At 42.6% G+C, this 19,540-nt stretch overlaps 1 protein-coding gene across 16 annotated transcripts in view; it reads left to right on the top strand.

The window, feature by feature from the left end:
* The window catches only part of LOC115133394 (RNA-binding motif, single-stranded-interacting protein 1-like), a 33,530-nt gene extending 16,271 nt beyond the window's left edge, over positions 1-17,259 (top strand). For 4 of the 16 annotated variants that reach the window (XM_029666676.2, XM_029666686.2, XM_065025418.1 and 1 more), the window contains 12 exons: positions 4,247-4,398; positions 6,128-6,186; positions 6,362-6,453; positions 7,707-7,867; positions 8,006-8,085; positions 8,200-8,312; positions 8,763-8,903; positions 9,058-9,108; positions 13,675-13,776; positions 13,958-14,041; positions 14,191-14,281; positions 14,392-17,259. In XM_029666676.2, coding sequence (XP_029522536.1) covers positions 4,256-4,398; positions 6,128-6,186; positions 6,362-6,453; positions 7,707-7,867; positions 8,006-8,085; positions 8,200-8,312; positions 8,763-8,903; positions 9,058-9,108; positions 13,675-13,776; positions 13,958-14,041; positions 14,191-14,274 — 1,110 coding nt within the window. In that variant the 5' untranslated portion in view covers positions 4,247-4,255 and the 3' untranslated portion in view covers positions 14,275-14,281; positions 14,392-17,259. The remainder of the gene's footprint in view (positions 1-4,246; positions 4,399-6,127; positions 6,187-6,361; positions 6,454-7,706; positions 7,868-8,005; positions 8,086-8,199; positions 8,313-8,762; positions 8,904-9,057; positions 9,109-13,674; positions 13,777-13,957; positions 14,042-14,190; positions 14,282-14,391) is intronic. The other 12 variants (XM_029666599.2, XM_029666634.2, XM_029666659.2 and 9 more) reach the window with 12 other exon arrangements.
* The last annotated feature ends 2,281 nt before the right edge of the window (positions 17,260-19,540 follow it).

The following is a 19,540-nucleotide window of genomic DNA, read 5'->3' as shown; positions in this document are numbered from 1 at the left end:
ACAGTGACGTGAGAGACTGATCAACAACTACAGGAAGCATTTGGTTGTAGTCATTGCAGCTAAAGGTGGCACAATTCAGTGTAAGGGGCAGTGACTTTTTCACACAGGTGAATTGGGAGTTGCATACTGTAACTTTGTTAATTAAATAAATAAAATGAATATATATGTTTTTGTTATTTGTAAACACAGGTTCCCTTTATCTAATATTGAGTTTTTTGAAGATCTGATAACATTCAGTATCAAAAATAGAGAAAATCATCCTTGGAAAATCAGCACATACTTTTTCACGGCATTGTGTGTGTGTGTGTGTATATATATATATATATATATATAACACTGAACAAAAAATATAAACGCAACATGTAAAGTTTTGGTTCCATGTATCAGGAGCTGGGAAAAAAAGATCCCAGAAATGTACGCACAAAAATCAAATTTCTCAAAAATGTGCACAAATTTGTTTACATCCCTGTTAGTGAGCATTTCTCCTTTGCAAAGATAATCCATCGATCTGACAGGTGTGGCATATCAAGAAGCACATTAAACAGCATGATCATTACACAGGTGCACCTTGTGCTGGGAACTATAAAAGGCCACTCTAAAATGTGAAATTTCATCACACAACAACATGCTAAAAATGGCTAAAGTTCTGACGGAGCATGCAATTGGCATGCTGACTGCAGGAATGTCCACCAGAGCTATTGCCAAAGAATTGAATGTAATTTCTCTACCATATGTCACCTCCAACGTCGTTTTCGAGAATTTGGCAGTATGTCCGACCGCCTCACAACCGCAGACCACGTGTAACCACGCCAGCCCAGGACCTCCACATCTGGCTTCTCCACCTGCGAGATCGACTTGAGACCAGCCATCCAGACAGCTGACAAAACTGTGGGTTTGCACAAACTAAGAATTTCTGCACAAACTGTAAGAAACCGTCACAGAGAAGCTCATCTGCATGCTCATCGTCCTCACCAGGGTCTTGACCTGAATGCAGTTTAGCGTAGTAACCGACTTCAGTGGGCAAATGCTCACCTTCGAGGGCGCTAGAGAAGTGTGCTCTTCACAGATGAATAGCTGATGCACGAGCTCAACAGATTACACAAACTCACCACTACTAAATGTTCTAGTAGGGCTGTTTAGCGTGTGTAGTGCTGACAACTACTATATGGCCTTCAGTGGTGTAAAGTACTTAAGTAAAAATACTTTAAAGTGCTACTTAAGTAGTTTTTTGGGGTATCTGTACTTTACTATTTATATTTTGACTACTTTTACCTCACTACATTCCTAAGGAAAATGATGTACTTTTTACACAATACATTTTCCCTGACACCCAAAAGTAGTCGTTACATTTTGAATGCAGTGAAATGGTCCATTCACACACTTATGAAGAGAACATTCTTGGTCATCTCTACTGCCTCTGTTCTGGCGGACTCACTAAACACAAATGCTTCGTTTGTAAATGATGTCTAAATGTTGGAGTGTGCCCCTGGCTATCTGTATATTTTAAAACAAGAAAATAGTTCTGTCTGGTTTGCTTAATATAAGGAATTTGAAATTATTTACTTTTGACACTTAAGTATATTTTAGCAATTACATTTACTTTTGATACTTAAGTATATTTTAAACCAAATACGTTTAGACTTTTTACTCAAGTATAATTTTACCGGGTGACTTTCACTTTTACTTGAGTCATTTTCTATTAAGGTATCTTTTACTTTTACTCACGTATGACAACTGGGTACTTTTCCCCACCACTGATGCCCTCAAGGTTGTGTTGGAGCTACAATTTATATGCATTGACCCAATATGTGACTGTGTGTAACTCTCACAGTGGTTTGTCAGTTGATTAGGGCATGAGTCAAATGCCCACACATACAACCTTGTTATCTCCCTGCTGCACTCACACATTATATCACAATGCACAATTAGAACGTCATCATGGGCGGGGTGTCCAAAACCAGATGGGAAATGACTTGATAAGATGGCATACACTGTACTAGTCGGTGTGAAATATAATCTCAATCTCACGTCACCAGCTAAGAATGCCACGCGAGCCTGTCGTGTCATAAACTTAGGTTGATTCAGTTATACTATAGACTAGCTTGTGGGGGGTTTGCCTTGCGTGTCAGGAAGGGGAAGCTAGGTATATAGCTGAGCCGTGTTGACAGTCTGTGCTCAGTGTGCCGTGGGTCTTATCAGCTACCTGCGTCTCACCTCGGGTAAAAGCATGAAGAACATCATGGTACTGTGTACGTTTCCTGACAGGAATTGACATGACTGTAGACTGTTGTGTGTCCAGGAATCCGCTGAGGTTGTTTGGGGGGGGGGGGGGGGTTCCTAGATTCCCAGATTCCCAGATTTATTTTCTGGGTGTGGCACAAAGGCCACACAGGAGGCCATGTTTCATATTTCCATAGGCAAGGGACACCAGTTTGTCTCTGTGTGTGTCTGTGCATGTGAGGGTGTGTGTGTCTGTGTATGGTTGTGTTTTTGTCTGCATACTGGTGTGTGTTTAGGCAGTGACATTGTGTGTGCCTGATGTCCTCTTTTCTCTCCTGTGTAAATACCATATACAGAGCCCTCCACTTATATTGGCACCCTTGGTAAATACGAGCAAAATGGGCTGCAAAAAAAAATCTTTGCTGTTTATTTATCCTCTTAGTCTTTCATTCAAAATATTCACAAACATTGAAGTAAAATAATTGAAAAAGTAAATTAAATATTTTTCTACAAACATGTTTGCCACAATTATTGGCACCCCTAGAAATTCCAGAGTAAAATCTACCTGCAGTATATTCCCATGCATATTCTACGTTTTTAAGTTCACCTGAGTGATTAGGAACACTTAAGTGGTCAGCCATGACTTCCTGTTTCACTGGGGTATAAATATGAGGTGACACCCAGGCCAAGTTCCCATAGTCATCCATCACAATGGGAAAGACCTGAGAATACAGTAATGATGTGCGACAAAAGGTTGTTGAGCTGCACAAAACAGGAAATGGCTATGAGAAAATAACTCGACGGTTGAAAATTCCCATTTTCACTATCAGGGCAATAATGAAGAAGTTTAAAGCAACAGGAGATGTTAACAATCGGCCTGGAAGAGGACGTGTGTCTATATTCACCCCACGCACAGTGAGGAGGATGGTTAGAGTGGCCAAAAAAAACTCCAAGGAGGGGTCCGAAAGTCTCCAAAACTACGATCAGACGCCATCTACGTAACCACAAGTTGTTTGGGAGAGTTGCCATAAAAAAAGCCTTTGCTGTCATCAAACCACAAACTCAAGCTCCTACAGTTTGCCAGACGTTACTGGGACTTTCAATGGGACTGGGATCTATGGTCAGATGAGACCAAAATAGAGCTTTTTTGGAAAAATAACTCCAGAGGTTTGTTTGGTGTAGACAGAAATATATCCATGCAGAGAAAGTACTTCGTCCCCACTGTGAAGTATGGTGGAGGATCTTGGATGTTGTGGGGCTGTTTTTCTTCCAAAGGCCCTGGACAACTTGTTAGGATACATAGTATCATGAAGTCCATCAAGTACCAGCAGATATTACATCAAAATCTGACTGCCTCTGCTAGGAAGCTTAAACTGGGCCATGGTTGGATCTTCCAGCAGGACAATGAACCAAAGCACACCTCAAAATCAACACTAAAATGTTTCACCACAGAATCAAGGTTTTGCCATGGCCATCCCATTCCCCTGGCCTAAACCCCATAGAAAACCTGTGTGATGAGCTGAAGAGGAGAGTCCACAAGCGAGAACCTGGGAATCTGAAGGATCTGGAGAGATTCTGTATGGAGGAATGGTCTCAGATCCCTTGCCATGTGTTCTTCAACCTCATTACGCATTATAGGAGAAGACTCATAGAGCTGTTATCTTGGCAAAGGGAGGTTGCACACAGTATTGAATGAAGGGGTGCCAATAATTGTGGCACACATATATTTTCGAAAAATATGTGTTTTATGTTAAGAATGTATTTTTTTCTTTCAATTATTTTACTCAAATTAATAGTTAGATTTTTGTGAATATTTTCAATGAAAGACCAAGAGGATAAACAATAGACTTTTTTTACAGCCTGTTTTTCTCATATTTACCAAGGGTGGGCACTGAGTTGAAACTCATCTCTAGTCTGTCCAGGATTTCCCATTTCTTTCCTGGTTGAGGCACAAACACCGCTGTTGACGGAGGGCAACAGAGTGACCGTGTGTTTACTGTGTACCTGACCGTGTCTCTTCCTGCAGTCGTACCCCATGGCTCCAGCCAGCCCCAGCACGGTGAGCACCAGCAGCAACAGCAGCACCACAGGATGGGACCAGCTCAGCAAAACGAACCTGTACATCCGCGGCCTGCCTCCAGCAACCACTGACCTGGACCTAGTCAAGCTCTGCCAGCCGTGAGTACTGCTCAGCACACACCCACACATGTATAAACATGAAAACACACACACGCAGACGCTCACACACACACGCAGACGCTCACACACACACGCAGACGCTCACACACACACGCAGACGCACACACACGCAGACGCTCACACACGCAGACGCACACACACGCAGACACACACACACACACACACACAAGTCTACACAAGCACTGATTGACTGACACACATTATTATGATGAATTAGAACAGCTTGTTCCAACTATATATGCCAATACCATATTCATGTGGATCGTGCATGAACCAAGCATAAAGGCCACTAGCTAGCACCCCTCCAACCAACTAAACCATGGCAACCAAGGATGAACCAACTGTGTTTACATGATACTGTATCTGTAGAGGCGAGAGATTAGGGAACGTGACTGTTTTCTACAGTATTGGGATTGGTGAATGCAGCAATTGTCATGTTTGGTTGGGTTTGTCTCTGTGCGCCTCTGGACCACAAGCATACGGAGCGAAGCATTCAACCATGTTACCAGGGGCAACAGCCACCGTTGCTGTGTTGTTTGCTTGTGTTTTGCTCCCAACGGTGTTCAGCCTGCTCCCCGGGCACCAAGCAGAAACGAAAGAGCCTTTCATTGCAACCAGGCCTAATGTTGGCCGAGCGTTTAGTTCAACCAAAGCATGATGCACGTCCTTAAAATACCAGTTCTGCAAAACGGCTTGGCATCATTTCAACTCGGGCATTTCTGTCTTGAGTTTGAGCGCAGTTTATGACACGGACTGTTTTTTCAGGTACTGTAACACGGGAGTGTTGGCATGAACAACTAGTTAGACTCTGCTAGGCATCTATCGTTTTCTCTTTGGTCTAGCGTTAGGCTGCTCTTTGACATAATGTCGGCTGTTGTAGCAATGTTTGTTTTGTCTTTATATATCTACATCCCACCACACATATTTGACATATTCTGACAACTGGATGTATGTAGCAAGGTGGGGAGTCAATCTGTTATTTTCTTTACAGTGCCCAAAGCTTTCAGAGATTTATATATACATTTGTATGCTACTGTGTAAATACTGCAATGCGTGTTCGCATGGATTGCGTTAATCTTCTTGTCTTTAGTCTGTTGTAATTATTACTCAGTGACTCGACAAGAGGTGCCAGTTAGTTAGTATGAGGGTTAATTTGGTTAAAGATACAATGTGGTTGGAGATGCAGTAATGAACGGATTCTCTTAAATGAGTCTACTGACATAACATGGTGTGCTGTGTGGTCATTAAGGCTCAATGTGTTCCCTCCAAGCCTCACAACCCGGTTGCCTCACCCAGCTTACATGGCTGCCTTTTTCTTCAGCGATGATGTCATGCATTCTTGTGCAAGCCGAGCGTTCTGGCTCCCAGCCCTTGTTATATAAGTTTAGCAGTAGATCGACACTGTCTGTGATATAGGGCACGCAGTATTTGTTTCATTAATTCATATATTTGAAGGCAAACTGCGAAAGTGGTAGAAATGACGTAACTACAACCATATTTGGGTTGTAAACTGATTGTAATTGACATAATTTCAACCAGCTTTACCCTTTGAGCCTTCATAACACATACTGTGAAGAGGATCGGTAGATTGAATTATGGTTTGACCTTTAAAACATTAATGTATGCATATTGTAGTGATAATCAATACGGTTAAAGGATAAGAGAGCAACATCCTGTTCTTAACATTTGATTCTTCTTGTGCTCATAGATACGGCAAGATCGTATCGGCAAAGGCCATCCTCGATAAAACAACTAACAAATGTAAAGGTCAGTATCATTTATCTCCAATGTATCGAAATAAATGAAGTATTTTTACTGTTGTCAGATAGTATCACACACTGGTATGCCACTAAGAACATGCATTTGTAATGTAAAGCAAACTAATATCAAGTTGTAGAACTGTATTATGACGGTTGTTTCGGTGCTCCTCCCCCTACTCCAGGGTATGGGTTTGTGGACTTTGACAGCCCTGCAGCAGCCCAGAAGGCGGTCCATGCCCTAAAGACCAGTGGGATACAAGCCCAGATGGCTAAGGTGAGAGGAACCCTGTGTTCTTCTGGTAGTAGAACAACATTGGCCCCTAGGTCTGTCTCTGTTTTGTAAATTATAATGACAGATTATATGGAGCAGTAGACTGTGTGTGTGTGTGTGTGTGACATGTACGTGCATTTGTGTGTGTGTGTGTAAAGCAGAGCAGCAGAATCAGTCACATGACCCCAGCTGACTGGCTGGCTGTTCAGGCGGTGACCCCATTCACGTTCTCTACTTAAGACAGATGTCCTCCCTTCCCTCTCCCGCTCGCTGCCAAAAAAACAGTCGGTCCACACGCACGCACAGAACAGGATTGACAGCTTTCTGCTGCTATGCAAATATTATGACTGTCTGTCTCGTAGCACAGCAACTACTAATTCATGTGCTCTGGGCTAGGATACTCCCAGTTAGCATGTTATGCTAACATTCCATGTCCAATTACTGATGTTATGCTTGTTGGTTTGAATACTTCAAACTATGATTTGAACAACTCTTCTTCAGTGGTGGAAAAAGTACTGAATTGTCATACTTGAGTAAAAGTAAAGATACCTTAATAGAAAATGACTCGATTAAAAGTCACCCGGTAAAAGTCACCAGTCTAAATGTATTTGGTTTAAATTATACTTAAGTATGAAAAGTAAATGTAATTTCTAAAATATACTTAAGTGTCAAAAGTAAATAATTTCAAATTCCTTATATTAAGCAAACCAGACAGAACAATTTTCTCTCTCTCTCGACCTCGACCTGTGTCTAGCTAGCTCCTGTATTTCTGCCGAGGCCAGCAGAACACAGTGTGCCTGTATGGTAGCTGCATAACTGTACTGCTTAGCTGTTGAGCTCGTAATGGTAAAGATGGGAGAACTGAACCAGTCGTTAAGTCTATGGAGAGGATGCGTAGAAAATAGAAAAAGAGACCAGTCGCCATTATGAGCAAATCAAGGGCCAAAGAAACTTAAGTCCTTGATAACACATTTACAGAGTTGTTGACTGAAGACCCCGCCTGACCCGGACGTGACCGTTACTAAGGCAACACCCAACCCTAGCTAACTCATGTTCAGTTGTGTTTTGTTATGGCTTGGATATCCTGGCTTGGATATCATCACAGACTCAAATCGTGTCAACGCATAATTTTAATCAGAGTGAAATATTAATGTAATTGCCTTTGAGTTGGTGTTGGTGTTGCTGCCCAAATTACCATAAATGGAGGAAAATGATCCTGATACCCCTCTATTCATTTCTCTGTCCCTCTCTCTAAGCAGCAACAGGAGCAGGACCCCACCAACCTGTACATCTCCAACCTGCCTGTGTCTGTAGACGAGCAGGAGCTGGAGGGGCTGCTGAGGCCTTTTGGACAGGTCATCTCCACCCGCGTCCTCAGAGACTACAGTGGGGCCAGCAGAGGGGTCGGCTTCGCCAGGTGGGAACATCTCAATGCTCAGTAACAGTTTGACGGAGGGCCATGTTGGTAACTCGAAGGGCTGTGGGTTCAAATCCTGCTACTTTTTCTCATTTAGATCCCATTGATTCATGTGTGACTTATGTCTACTATTCTCAGGATGGAGTCCAAGGAGATGTGTAACTCAGTCATAGCCCATTTCAATGGGAAGTTTATCAAGACTGCACCTGGAACTACGGGTAAAGGCCTATTTTCTCTTATTCTCTCTCATGCTTTGGGCTGCGATGCTCACTCTTTTGTTTCGCTAACGGTGATGGTAATGGTGAGGATGGTGCTTTTTTTCCCCTCTCCAGCTCCCTCTGAGCCTCTGCTGTGTAAGTTTGCTGATGGTCAGAGGAAGAGGCACAGCCACAGTCCCTACATCCCCAGCGGTCGCACATGGCCCCGAGAGGGAGAGCTCAGACTAGTAAGTGCCTCTCTGTCCGTCTCGTCTGTCTGGATGTCTCTGTGGGTGGACCCACAACTGCAAGTTTTCGCTCCCTGCCAGACTAATAAAGGGCATTTTAAGAATAAATGCATTACCTCATGTCTAGTGTTGACTGACTTGCCCAGGGCCCAGTGTTAATCCTATCCTGAGAGACCAGTTCATTAGAGCAGGGGTTCATTAACTTTTTAACTCGGGCCCCCCTCCCAGCATTCGGGACCCCCCACCGGCAGATGTCTATTTCTATGGGCACAATAACTGTTCAGGACCAGTGGTGGGGGGGGGGGGGGAACGCCCCACAGTTTAGGAACCACTGCATTAGTGCCCATTACAGATCATGGTACTGATTTAATGGTTGGTATTGTGATGCTAATGTCACAGTTAGATGAGAAGGATCTGGTTTTGTGTGATGGTTCTATTTTGTCCTACCAGGGCGGGATGACTCTCACCTACGACCCCACCTCAGCTGCTATGCAGAACGGCTATTATGCCTCTCCCTACACCCTAACGGCCAATAGGATGATGACTCAGCAAGCCATGTCTCCCTACATGTCTCCTGTCACCTCCTACCAGGTAGGCACTTCATTATCCTGGAGTTCATTCAATATAAATGATCAAAAGATGACAGTCGCTTTGGATGAGAGCGTGTGCTGAATGACTCAAATGTAAATGTTATGTAAATTTGAAGAATGTGGCATGAGGTTAACCCTGCCCTTTCATGCTCCAGGTACAGAATCCTTCCTGGATGGCCCACCAGCCTTACATCATGCAACACCCAGTAAGAGAAATGAAATGATGTCTTTCTTACTCCACACACACAGTGCTAGAAAATATGGATTGTCAGACTTCATTTTACCACAAATGGAGTACTACCCTACCCTGGTACAAAAACACAGTGAAAGAAACGATGTCTTAACTCCGTTCGCAGCGCTATACATGTAGACTACAGACATAATGCAAGTAAACATTTAGTTGGACGATGTATACCATGCGTATCTCATACATACGACTAATAATACAGTTAGGCGGATACTTCTCTGATACAAAAACATTGTGATTTAAAAAAATATATATATATATATATATACTGTACATCCAGGGGCGCAACTTTGGTTTTGGAAGTGGGGGGGGGGGGGGGACATATACACTACCGGTCAAAAGTTTTAGAACGCCTACTCATTCAAGGGTTTTTCTTTATTTTTACTATTTTCTACATTGTAGAAAAATAGTGAAGACATCAAAACTATGAAATAACACATATGGAATCATGTAGTAACCAAAAAAGTGTTAAACAAATCAAAATATATTTTATATTTGAGATTCTTCAAATAGCCACCCTTTGCCTTGATGACAGCTTTGCACACTCTTGGCATTCTCTCAACCAGCTTCACCTGGAATGCTTTTCCAGCAGTTTGGTTGAGGTCGGGGCATTGTGGAGGCCAGGTCATCTGATGCAGCACTCCATCACTCTCTTTCTTGGTAAAATAGCCCTTACACAGCCTGGAGGTTTGTTGGGTCATTGTATTGTTGAAAAACCAATTATAGTCCCACTAAGCCCAAACCAGATGGGATGGCGTATCGCTGTAGAATGCTGTGGTAGCCATGCTGGTTAAGTGTGCCTTGAATTCTAAATAAATCACAGACAGTGTCACCAGCAAGCACCCCCACACCATAACACCTCTTCCTCCAAGCTTTACGGTGGGACATACTCATGCAGAGATCATCTGTTCACCCACACGTGTCTCACAAAGACACGGCGGTTGGAACCAGTAATCTCAAATTTGGACTCCAGACCAAAGGACGAATTTCCACCGGTCTAATGTCCATTGCTCGGGTTTCTTGTCCCAAGGAAGTCTTTTCTTCTTATTGGTGTCCTTTAGTAGTGGTTTCTTTACAGCAATTTGACCATGAAGGCCTGATTCATGCAGTCTCCTCTGAAGAGTTGATGTTGAGATGTGTCTGTTACTTGAATTCTGTGAAGCATTTATTTGGGCTGGAATTTCTGAGGCTGGTAACTCTAATAAACGTATCCCCTGCAGCAGAGGTAACTCTGGCTCTTCCTTTCCTGTGGCGGTCCTCATGAGAGCCAGTTTCATCATAGAGCTTGATGTTATTTGTGACTGCACACACACCTTGTCACAGCACAACTGATTGGCTCAATCAGAAGGAAATAAATTCCACAAATTGACTTCTTAAGGATGTAGCAGAATACAGTTCCCTGGCAGGAACATCACTCAGCGGAGTTTCAGAGCGCCACCTATAGTTTTTGATAAAACTCAAACTGTCATTAAACTTTCATTAAAATACACATTCAAGGTAGTGAATTAAAGCTACACTCGTTGTGAATCTATCCACCAAGTCAGATTTGTAAAATGCTTTTCGGCGAAAGCATGAGAAGCTATTATCTGATAGCATGTACCCCCAAAATACTGCAACGTCACCTAACGACAGATTTTGCGGTAGCCGGGGCTACCCAAAACGCAGAAATAAAATATAAAACATTCATTACCTTTGACGAGCTTCTTTCTTGGCACTCCTAGATGTCCCATAAACATCATTTTGGGTCTTTTTTCGTTTAAATCGGTCCATATATAGCCTAGATATCGATCTATGAAGACTGTGTGAACACCGAAAAAAAATAGCGTTTTCTAACGTAACGTCATTTTTTAAATTAAAAAAGTTGACGATAAACTTTCACAAAACACTTCGAAATACTTTTGTAATGCAACTTTAGGTATTAGTAAACGTTAATAAGCGATCAAATTGATTACGAGGCGATGTATATTCTATAGCTGTCCGTCTGGAAATAATGTCCGGGTAAATCTCAACCAAAAATATCCGGTCGGATACCTGAAGAAATGGGCTGTCTCTTCTTCGTTTGACCAAGAAACAAAGCCTAGGCAAATGACAAGACTGTTGACATCGTGTGGAAGCTGTAGGTATTGCAACCTCGGCCTCATTTAATCTGGGTCACCTTTAACAATTGGTTGAAGTGGCGCATGGATATATTTTTCCATTTTCAGTGATCAGATTTTCCTGCACTTTTCGATGAAACGCACATTCTGTTATAGTCACAGCCGTGATTTAACCAGTTTTAGAAACGTCTGAGTGTTTTCTACCCACACATACTAATCATATGCATATACTATATTCCTGGCATGAGTAGCAGGGCGCTGAAATGTTGCGCGATTTTTAACAAAAAGCTGCGAAAATTCGCAACAGCCTTAAGAGGTTTTAACAAGGCACACCTGTTAATTGAAATGCATTCCAGGTGACTACCTTGTGAAGCTGGTTGAGAGACTGCCAAGAGTGTGCAAAGCTGTCAACAAGGCATCAAAGAATCTCAAATATAAAATATATGTTGATTTGTTTAACAATTTGTTGGTTACTACATGATTCCATGTGTCATTTCATAGTTTGGATGTCTTCACTATTATTCTACAATGTAGAACATAGTACAAATAAAGAAAAACCCTTGAATTAGTAGGTATTCTAAAACTTTTGACCGGTAGCATATCGCTCGGAGGAGTCCGCATGGTCCTAAAGCACACTGTTGCCTCGTTTTGTATCGCATTACAATTATAAAACTGGGAGGGGACAAAAATGCAATTTCAGAATGTGAAAGTTGCGCCCCTGTATATATCTTATCCCCTGATAGTATATGTTGAGAGGCTGACGTATGACATGTTACCTCAGTTAAAAATACCCTGATTCAAAAACAGAATGTGTTACTTTAATCAGCGAGTTCTGCTGACACTGCAGAATAAACACCCCCAAAATCTGTGTGGGAAGAGAAGAGAAGAGAACAGAACAAAACAGAACCGAGCCCAGTTCTGGGAACCGGAACATTCCCTCATGTTTCAGTGAGGGCGGAACCAATCAATTGTTTTGATTAGGATTTAAAGGGGAAACTCCCCTGGTGAGTTTAAGCTCTTGAGCTCTTTTCCTTTTATCATCTGGATGTGACACGGTGGATTAAGACTGCATCTGAATTTGCACCCTATTTCCTATATAGTGTGCTACTTTTGACCAGAGCCTGAGACAAAAGCAGAGAGCTCTCTTTTCCAGTAGCTAACTGACTCTGGGGCTCTGGTCAAAAGTTGTGCACTATGTAGGGAACAGGGCCGGGCTATTCAGCTCTTACCCTACTAGGTCCAGAGCCTGCTGGTTTTCTGTTCTGCCTGATAATTAATTGCACCCACCTGGTGTCCCAGGTCTAAATCAGTCCCTGATTAGAGGGGAACAATGAAAAATGGTCCAGAGTTGAGTTTGAGAGAATAGGGTGTGATCTGGGACCGAAATACGACTGTGCTTCTCTGGCCTCTAGCTCTCTGCTCCCACTGCCGTATGGAGCCAACAGGAAATGCCTGCAGCAGACATGGTCTTATGACTGAAGCCATTTGCATCTCTCAGCAGATGGTTTCAAGTAGAACAAGTGTCTGTGTCTGTTTCCCCTCATTTTGACAAGGAAATGGTGCACTCCCTCAAGGAGTTTTGGCTTATACAGATGGCCTAAGGCCTAAAAAATATGTATTTTCGGGGGGTGCTGAGCTTGTCTGATTAATCTAACAAACTTGAAGTCACAGGTTTTACTTGGTTAGTGCTGAGCGATTAGTGCGTTTTGAGATCGGGGGTATTTTCTTAAAACTGCATTGTTAAGAGCTTGTAAGTAAGCTTGTGTTCGGTGCATGTGACAAATGAAATTTGATTTGATTCAAAGTAAATAAGGCATACTTTTTATGACTGCTGAAAACCAACTATCAATCACTTAGATCCTGCATTTTCAAACTCGCGAAGCAACTCCGTTCTATCCCTCTCGTTCTCTGTTCTCTGTCTCCATGTCAACTCGGCACAGATCGGACAAGTTTAAACCGGGCACACAATGGATTATGGTCATTGTAGTTAATTACCATGTTTTCTTCGCTAAACTATGTCAAATATTGGCTTGTTGGAACCTACAACTCCCGAGTACATCGCACAGTTCAGGCTTGATCTGATTTTATTTCTACAGAAACTGCACATCGGGCTCACCAACAAACAACAAAAAATGAACAAAATGGAATTCAAATAATTGAACCGACGTCAGTCAAGTAGTTGTTTAAAATGGTTTAAATAACCAACATTTCGGTTAATCGCTCAGCACTACACTTGGTCTAACCAGTCCCTATTCAGCCCTGTACAGAATCAGTTTTATGAATGAGTTATTACAGTTAAACCTAACCACAAATTCCAAAAAGCCAGATACTTTTGCCTGCAGACCTTCCATCGATCCTCAATGGGTTTGAGTATGAGGATGACCTTGTATTGATTCTAGAATTATAATCTCTGTCTCTCTCTGCTACAGCAGGCTGTAATGTCGCCCTCTGTGGACCACTCCATGACAATGCAGCCCACCGCCATCATGACACAGCAGATGGGCCATCTCTCATTGGGCAGCAGTGGAGCGGTGAGGGGCATTCTGGGAAGGGGGAGGTGCAATTTAGTTAGTCTCATTTTACCTGATGCAAACGCAGATCTAAAGTGCACCGAGGCTAAGGACTAGGCGGTGATTTGGGTTTGGATGAAAATGAGTTGGCTGACTTCTGAGGGGTACAGTATCTAATATATTGTTGTTTTTCTTATGACAGCAGTATATTTCAGCCAACGCTGCAGTCCAGGCAGCCTATATGCCTCAGTACGCCCACATGCAGCAGACAGCCGTAAGTTCCGAGGTTCGTCTTTGCCATCTCATTGTGTTGATCTCCTCTCATTCATCCATGTCTCATCATGAGTACAGCCATTTTACATACCATTTTTACATCCCATACCATTACTTACTTGATGGTGCTAATACACGATAATAAGATGTGAAGTTACACAGTTTTTCCCTCTTCAGGAAAATGGTTCACAGCAGCAAATGGATTCGTCCAACAATTCGTCTCCCTACAGTCAACAGAGCAAGTAGCGATAAGGTACGTGCTTCCTTATGAGTCCCTATATGAGATGGAAGTGATAGTTTTAATTGGACTGTAGCACTGCTCATAGTAGGAGTAGTGATCCTGATTGTCGTGTGTATTGTCAGGTGACTTCTGTGAGCAGTAATGGATGCTGTGGGCGCTGACTCATGATGTCACAGTCATAGCCTCTCCTGATTGGACCAGACCAGACTTCAGTAAGAACTCTTTTGCACAGCTTCAACCAAACAACTGTGTATGATGGAACCAACAGCAATGATACCATGGTGTGTAAAACGAAGACAGAGCTGTAAAAATGGACAAAACCAACAATTATCCCCCCCCCCCCTTCAAAACAGGAAAAAAAATGTTTTATTTTGATAAACGAAAAGACGTGTATTTTTTACCACGGATTCTCCAAGTGGATGCAATGGGGCAAGTAGCCTACAGCGTGATGTTAAAAGATGCACGAGATTGATTCTTTTTTTTTTGTGGAATCTGTTGACTTAAGGAAAAAGAGATTTCCAATGGGTTTTATAGGTAGTTTATTAGCCAAGGTATATGATGAAAAAAATGTTGCTTGCAAAAAGTGTTCATTTGGTGAGGTGTTACTGGTTTTTATTTTTGGTCTTTATAAGATATTATCATTCAATTAGGCTTTTAGGGTTAATGTCTGACATGATTTTCTGTATCAGATTAAATATGTAGGATTGGCCGTTTGGCAGCTGTCAATCAATCTATGAATAGAGAACTGATAAAGAAGCAGATGTTTTGCCAAATAGATGATGGGTTGGATAATGTGCCTTCCTCTAACATCATAAGTCATTTTACATAGCCTGGCAGAATCTGAACTGATTCCCTGACGTTTCACTGTTTCACTTCATGGTGATCACAGTATTCAGCCTGGTCTAACCAGGCTACATTAAAAAGAACAGCCACTCTTAATTAGAACTACTGTCAGTCCATAGTAAGGTCTCTTTAGACTTTGACAGTGTAGGTGTCTTGTTTTGTCATATTTCACACACAACCAAGGATGTGAACCTCCATCAAATGCTACACATACTGATCTCATCTCCCTAATTAAGGCAAGATAGCCTACAATTCAAATAAAAAACACGTATAGATTTAAAAGAAATGCAAGCTTGAAATTGTGAGGTAACGTCAAGGCGGTTTAATTTTTTCTCTGCTATTTTTTTACTTCAACAGATACAGTAATATTAATAGAAAATGCTTAACTTTAATGATGAAATTACAATCTGTTTTACTTTAACACTAAATTGACGGGGTTGTCTTTAAAGAACATTGAATGGTCATCTTGAATGGTCACCATGTGTGGTCATGTGTGACTGGTTTTTATCTACCTCAGAGTTCTGTCTGGGCTGGTACGGCTGGGTTTGCAGGTCCAGCCCGCCTCACCAGAGAAGAACACAAAAGCTGCGGACCAAATCGCACCCTTTTTCTTATGTAGTGCATTACTTTTGACCCATAGGCTTTTCACATAGGGCTATGTTCAAAACGGTGGGCCAGTAACCGTAAGGATGCTGGATCGAATCCCCGAGCTGACAAGGTAAAAATCTGTCGTTCTGCTCCTGAACACGGCTGTTAATCCACTGTTCCCGGGTAGGCCGTCATTGTAAATAAGAATTAGTTCTGAACTGACTTGCCTAGTTAAATAAAGGTTAAATAAATCAAAACAGAGTTAGATAGACATCACATCATTGTGTCTATCCCATTATGGCGTCTGTGAGAGCATTTTGAAGTAGTCAACTGGGTGGGACTTCCAATGGGTTAAAGGGATACTTCGGGATTTTGGCAATGATGCCCTTTATCTACTAGCATGCTAGCAGATACCCATAGACTTCCAGTCATTGCGCTAACACTAGTCAGCATTGGCTTGCAAAACTACCTCTAACTTCATTGATACTGGACACAGAGACATAAAAATGGTATCCACAAATTCATTTGACTCTGGAGAAGTAGATAAAGGGCCTCATTGCCAAAATCCCGAAGTATCCCTTTAACCCATTGGAAGTCCCACCCAGTTGACTACTTCAAAATGGTGAAAGTCCTCAATGGTGCTGCCAATGCTAAAATAGGCTTTTGGGCACTCGAGTCCTCTATGTATCTCTATGGGTCAAAAGCATTGCACTATAAAGAAAATAAGGTCAGATTTGGGACGCATCCAAAGCCAAGCTCAGGAGCTGGCCAATAGCAATTTTTACTATTCTTCCTCCTACTACTCTGTCCTCAAGTAAAGAAACATTCTGTTTTTGTTTAGTGTAGTATCATGCTGAATCTTGTTTTTTGTTTGTTTTTCCGATATGAACATTGCTACAGGTGGAATGCGGTTTTTAGCTCCGCCTTAGTTTTGGAGTCTCCAAAGTTAAAAGAAAAAACAAAGTGCTGCTTGTCAATCAGAGGTTCCAATAGGCTGGGGAATGAGGCGGGGTTTATTTTATTTTATAAAAGAGGAACGCAAACCCACCACGTGGTAGTGTAGGCTTCTAGACTCGATCTATTCTTCCCTTGAAACACACACACACACACACCTTCTCAGTATGGGACTTTGTGTTGGCAGTTAATGTGGTGAGGGGGGGTTGTAGAAGTCTGAAAGATGGAAGTTTAAATTGCAACCATACTATTTGTAGTCTTGCATAGCTAGCGATGTCTGAACCAAGTGCAATTCTGTGTCTTGATCAATAGGCTAGTTGTACAGCAAATTCCACCAACACTTGTGTGATATAGACTGGCTGATGACAATAAATAAAATGAAATAGTAGTAATTTATGCAGAAAGATAGATTTTTTTTTGTTTGTTTTACATGTCTGGGTGATGATGCTGCTGTGTATCATCAGTTAGAAAAATAAAATCATTTTGTATTTTTGTTTCCTTATGTTTGTTACAGCCATCGTTTCACTAGATTGGTAGAACAATCTTATCCTTGTGCTTTCCTTTATAAAAATATTTGAATAAAAACCCACCATGAATCAGCCCTATGAGGTGAGTTTGTTTAGTCATTTATGTCTCATATTTTATGTTTGATGTAGTTGTTTACTAAATCTTAACTGAACCCCTTCAGTTACAGCTATTGTTGTGTTTTGGGATATGACAAGAAGCATGCCATTTTACATAGTACCCTCCAAGCTCATCATTAAGCTTAGGGCCCTGGGTCTGAACCCCGCCCTGCGCAACTGGGTCCTGGACTTCCTGATGGGCCGTCCCCAGGTGGTGAAGGTAGGAAACAACATCTCCTCTACGCAGATTCTCAACACAGGTGCCCCACAAGGGTGCATGCTCAGACCCCACCTGCACTCCCTGTTCACCCACGACTGCGTGGCCACACACGCCTCCAACTCAATCATTGAGCTTGCAGACGACACAACAAGCCTGATTACCAACAACGACAAAACAGCCTACAGGGAGGAGGTGAGGTCACGGGCGGAGTGGTGCCAGGAAAATAACCTCTCCCTCAACATCAACAAAACGAAGGAGCTGATCGTGGACTTAAGGAGACAGCAGAGGGAGCACGCCCCCATCCACATCGACGGGACCGCAGTGGAGAAGGTGAAAAGCTTCAAGTTCCTCAGCGTACACGTCATTGACAATCTGAAATGGTCCACCCACACAGACAGTGTGATGAAGAAGGTGCAACAGCGCCTCTTCAACCTCCGGAGGCTGAAGAAATTTGGCTTGGTCCCTAAGACCCTCACAAACTTCTACAGATGTACAATTGAGAGCATTCTGTCAGACTGTATCACCGCCTGGTACGGTAACTGCACCGCCCGCAACCGCAGGGCTCTCCAGAGGGTGTTGTGGTTTACACAACGCATCACCGTGGGCAAACTACCTGCCCTCCAGGACACCTACAGCACCCGATCTCACAGGAAGGCCATAAAGATCATCAAGGACAACATCCACCTGAGCCACTGCCTGTTCACCCCTCTATCATCCAGAAGGCGAGGTCAGTACAGGTGCATCAAAGCTGGGACCGAGAGACTGAAAAACAGCTTCTATCTCAAGGCCATCAGACTGTTAAATATGAATCACTAGCCGGCCTCCGCGCAGTACTCTTTCCTGAACTTAGTCACTGTCACTAGCCGGCAACCACCCGGTTACTCAACCCTGCACCTTAGAGGCTGCTACCCTGTAGACATGGAATCACTGATCACTTTAATAATGTTTACATAATGTTTTACTAATTTCATATGTATATACTGTATTCTAGCCAATGCCACTCCGACCGACATTGCTTGTCCTCATATTTATTGAGTTTTGTGTGTACTGTTGTGAATTGCTAGATACAACTGCACTGCATTTCACTACCACCGCAATAACGTCTGCTAAATATGTGACCAATAAAATTTGATTTACATGAAGTACCTTCAATCAACAGCAGAGGGGGCTATGCATTCAAATTAGTAAGTATTTGTTTAACTAGGCAAGTCATTTAAGACCAAATTCTTATTTACAATGACTGGGGAACAGTGGAATAACTGCCTTGTTCAGGGGTAGAATGACAGATGTTTACCTTGTCAGCTCTGGGATTTGATCCAGCAACCTTTCGGTTACTGGCCCAATGCTCTAACCACTAGGCGACCTGCCACCCTGAAAGTCGATGCAGTAGATGTCCACTTTGTCATCGTTAGTACTGTCTTGATAAGAACTTGATGTATCAATGTACTTGCTAACCAGTGATGTATATAAACACAAGTATACAGTATATGTCCATGGCGCTAACCTTTAGGACACTATTTCTAGCATCCAGGGGATTTCATGTAATGTATCCTTTGTGATATGTGTCTTTTATGGGGCTTCTCTGTTAAAGCTAGCAGCTTACTTGAGCTGATGCCATAGACACAAAGGCACCATGTCCCATATATATTACCAGTAAAGATCACACACACACACACGCTCCGGACACCACCCAGCCAGACCGTAATGCCAAGCATATGCTCCCCACGCCACGCAAGAAAATCGACCCTATGAACATAAGGAGCAAGTGATGGAGGATTAGCACTCTCTGTCTCTGTCTCACCCCCCCATCCCCATTCTCGCTCTCTCTCTCTCTTTCTCCTTTCTCTCGCTCTTCTGATGTCTAATTATCCACAGCTGAAGGGACACATGGCGCTTTCCCCTAAAGTGGGGCCAAGGTCAGATTGGGGGTGCCTGTGCAGACATTGGGGGTGCCTGTGCAGACATTGGGGGTGCAGACATTGAGAGGGTCTGTGGTATCTAGTGTCTTGATTCATTCACTCATTTCTGTTCAATGGTATTTCA

This window comes from Oncorhynchus nerka, linkage group LG2 (assembly GCF_034236695.1).
Source record: "Oncorhynchus nerka isolate Pitt River linkage group LG2, Oner_Uvic_2.0, whole genome shotgun sequence".
Classification (NCBI taxonomy): Eukaryota; Metazoa; Chordata; class Actinopteri; order Salmoniformes; family Salmonidae; genus Oncorhynchus; species Oncorhynchus nerka.
The sequence above is the reverse complement of the archived record's forward strand: the minus strand, read 5'-3'. Positions and strand labels throughout refer to the sequence as shown.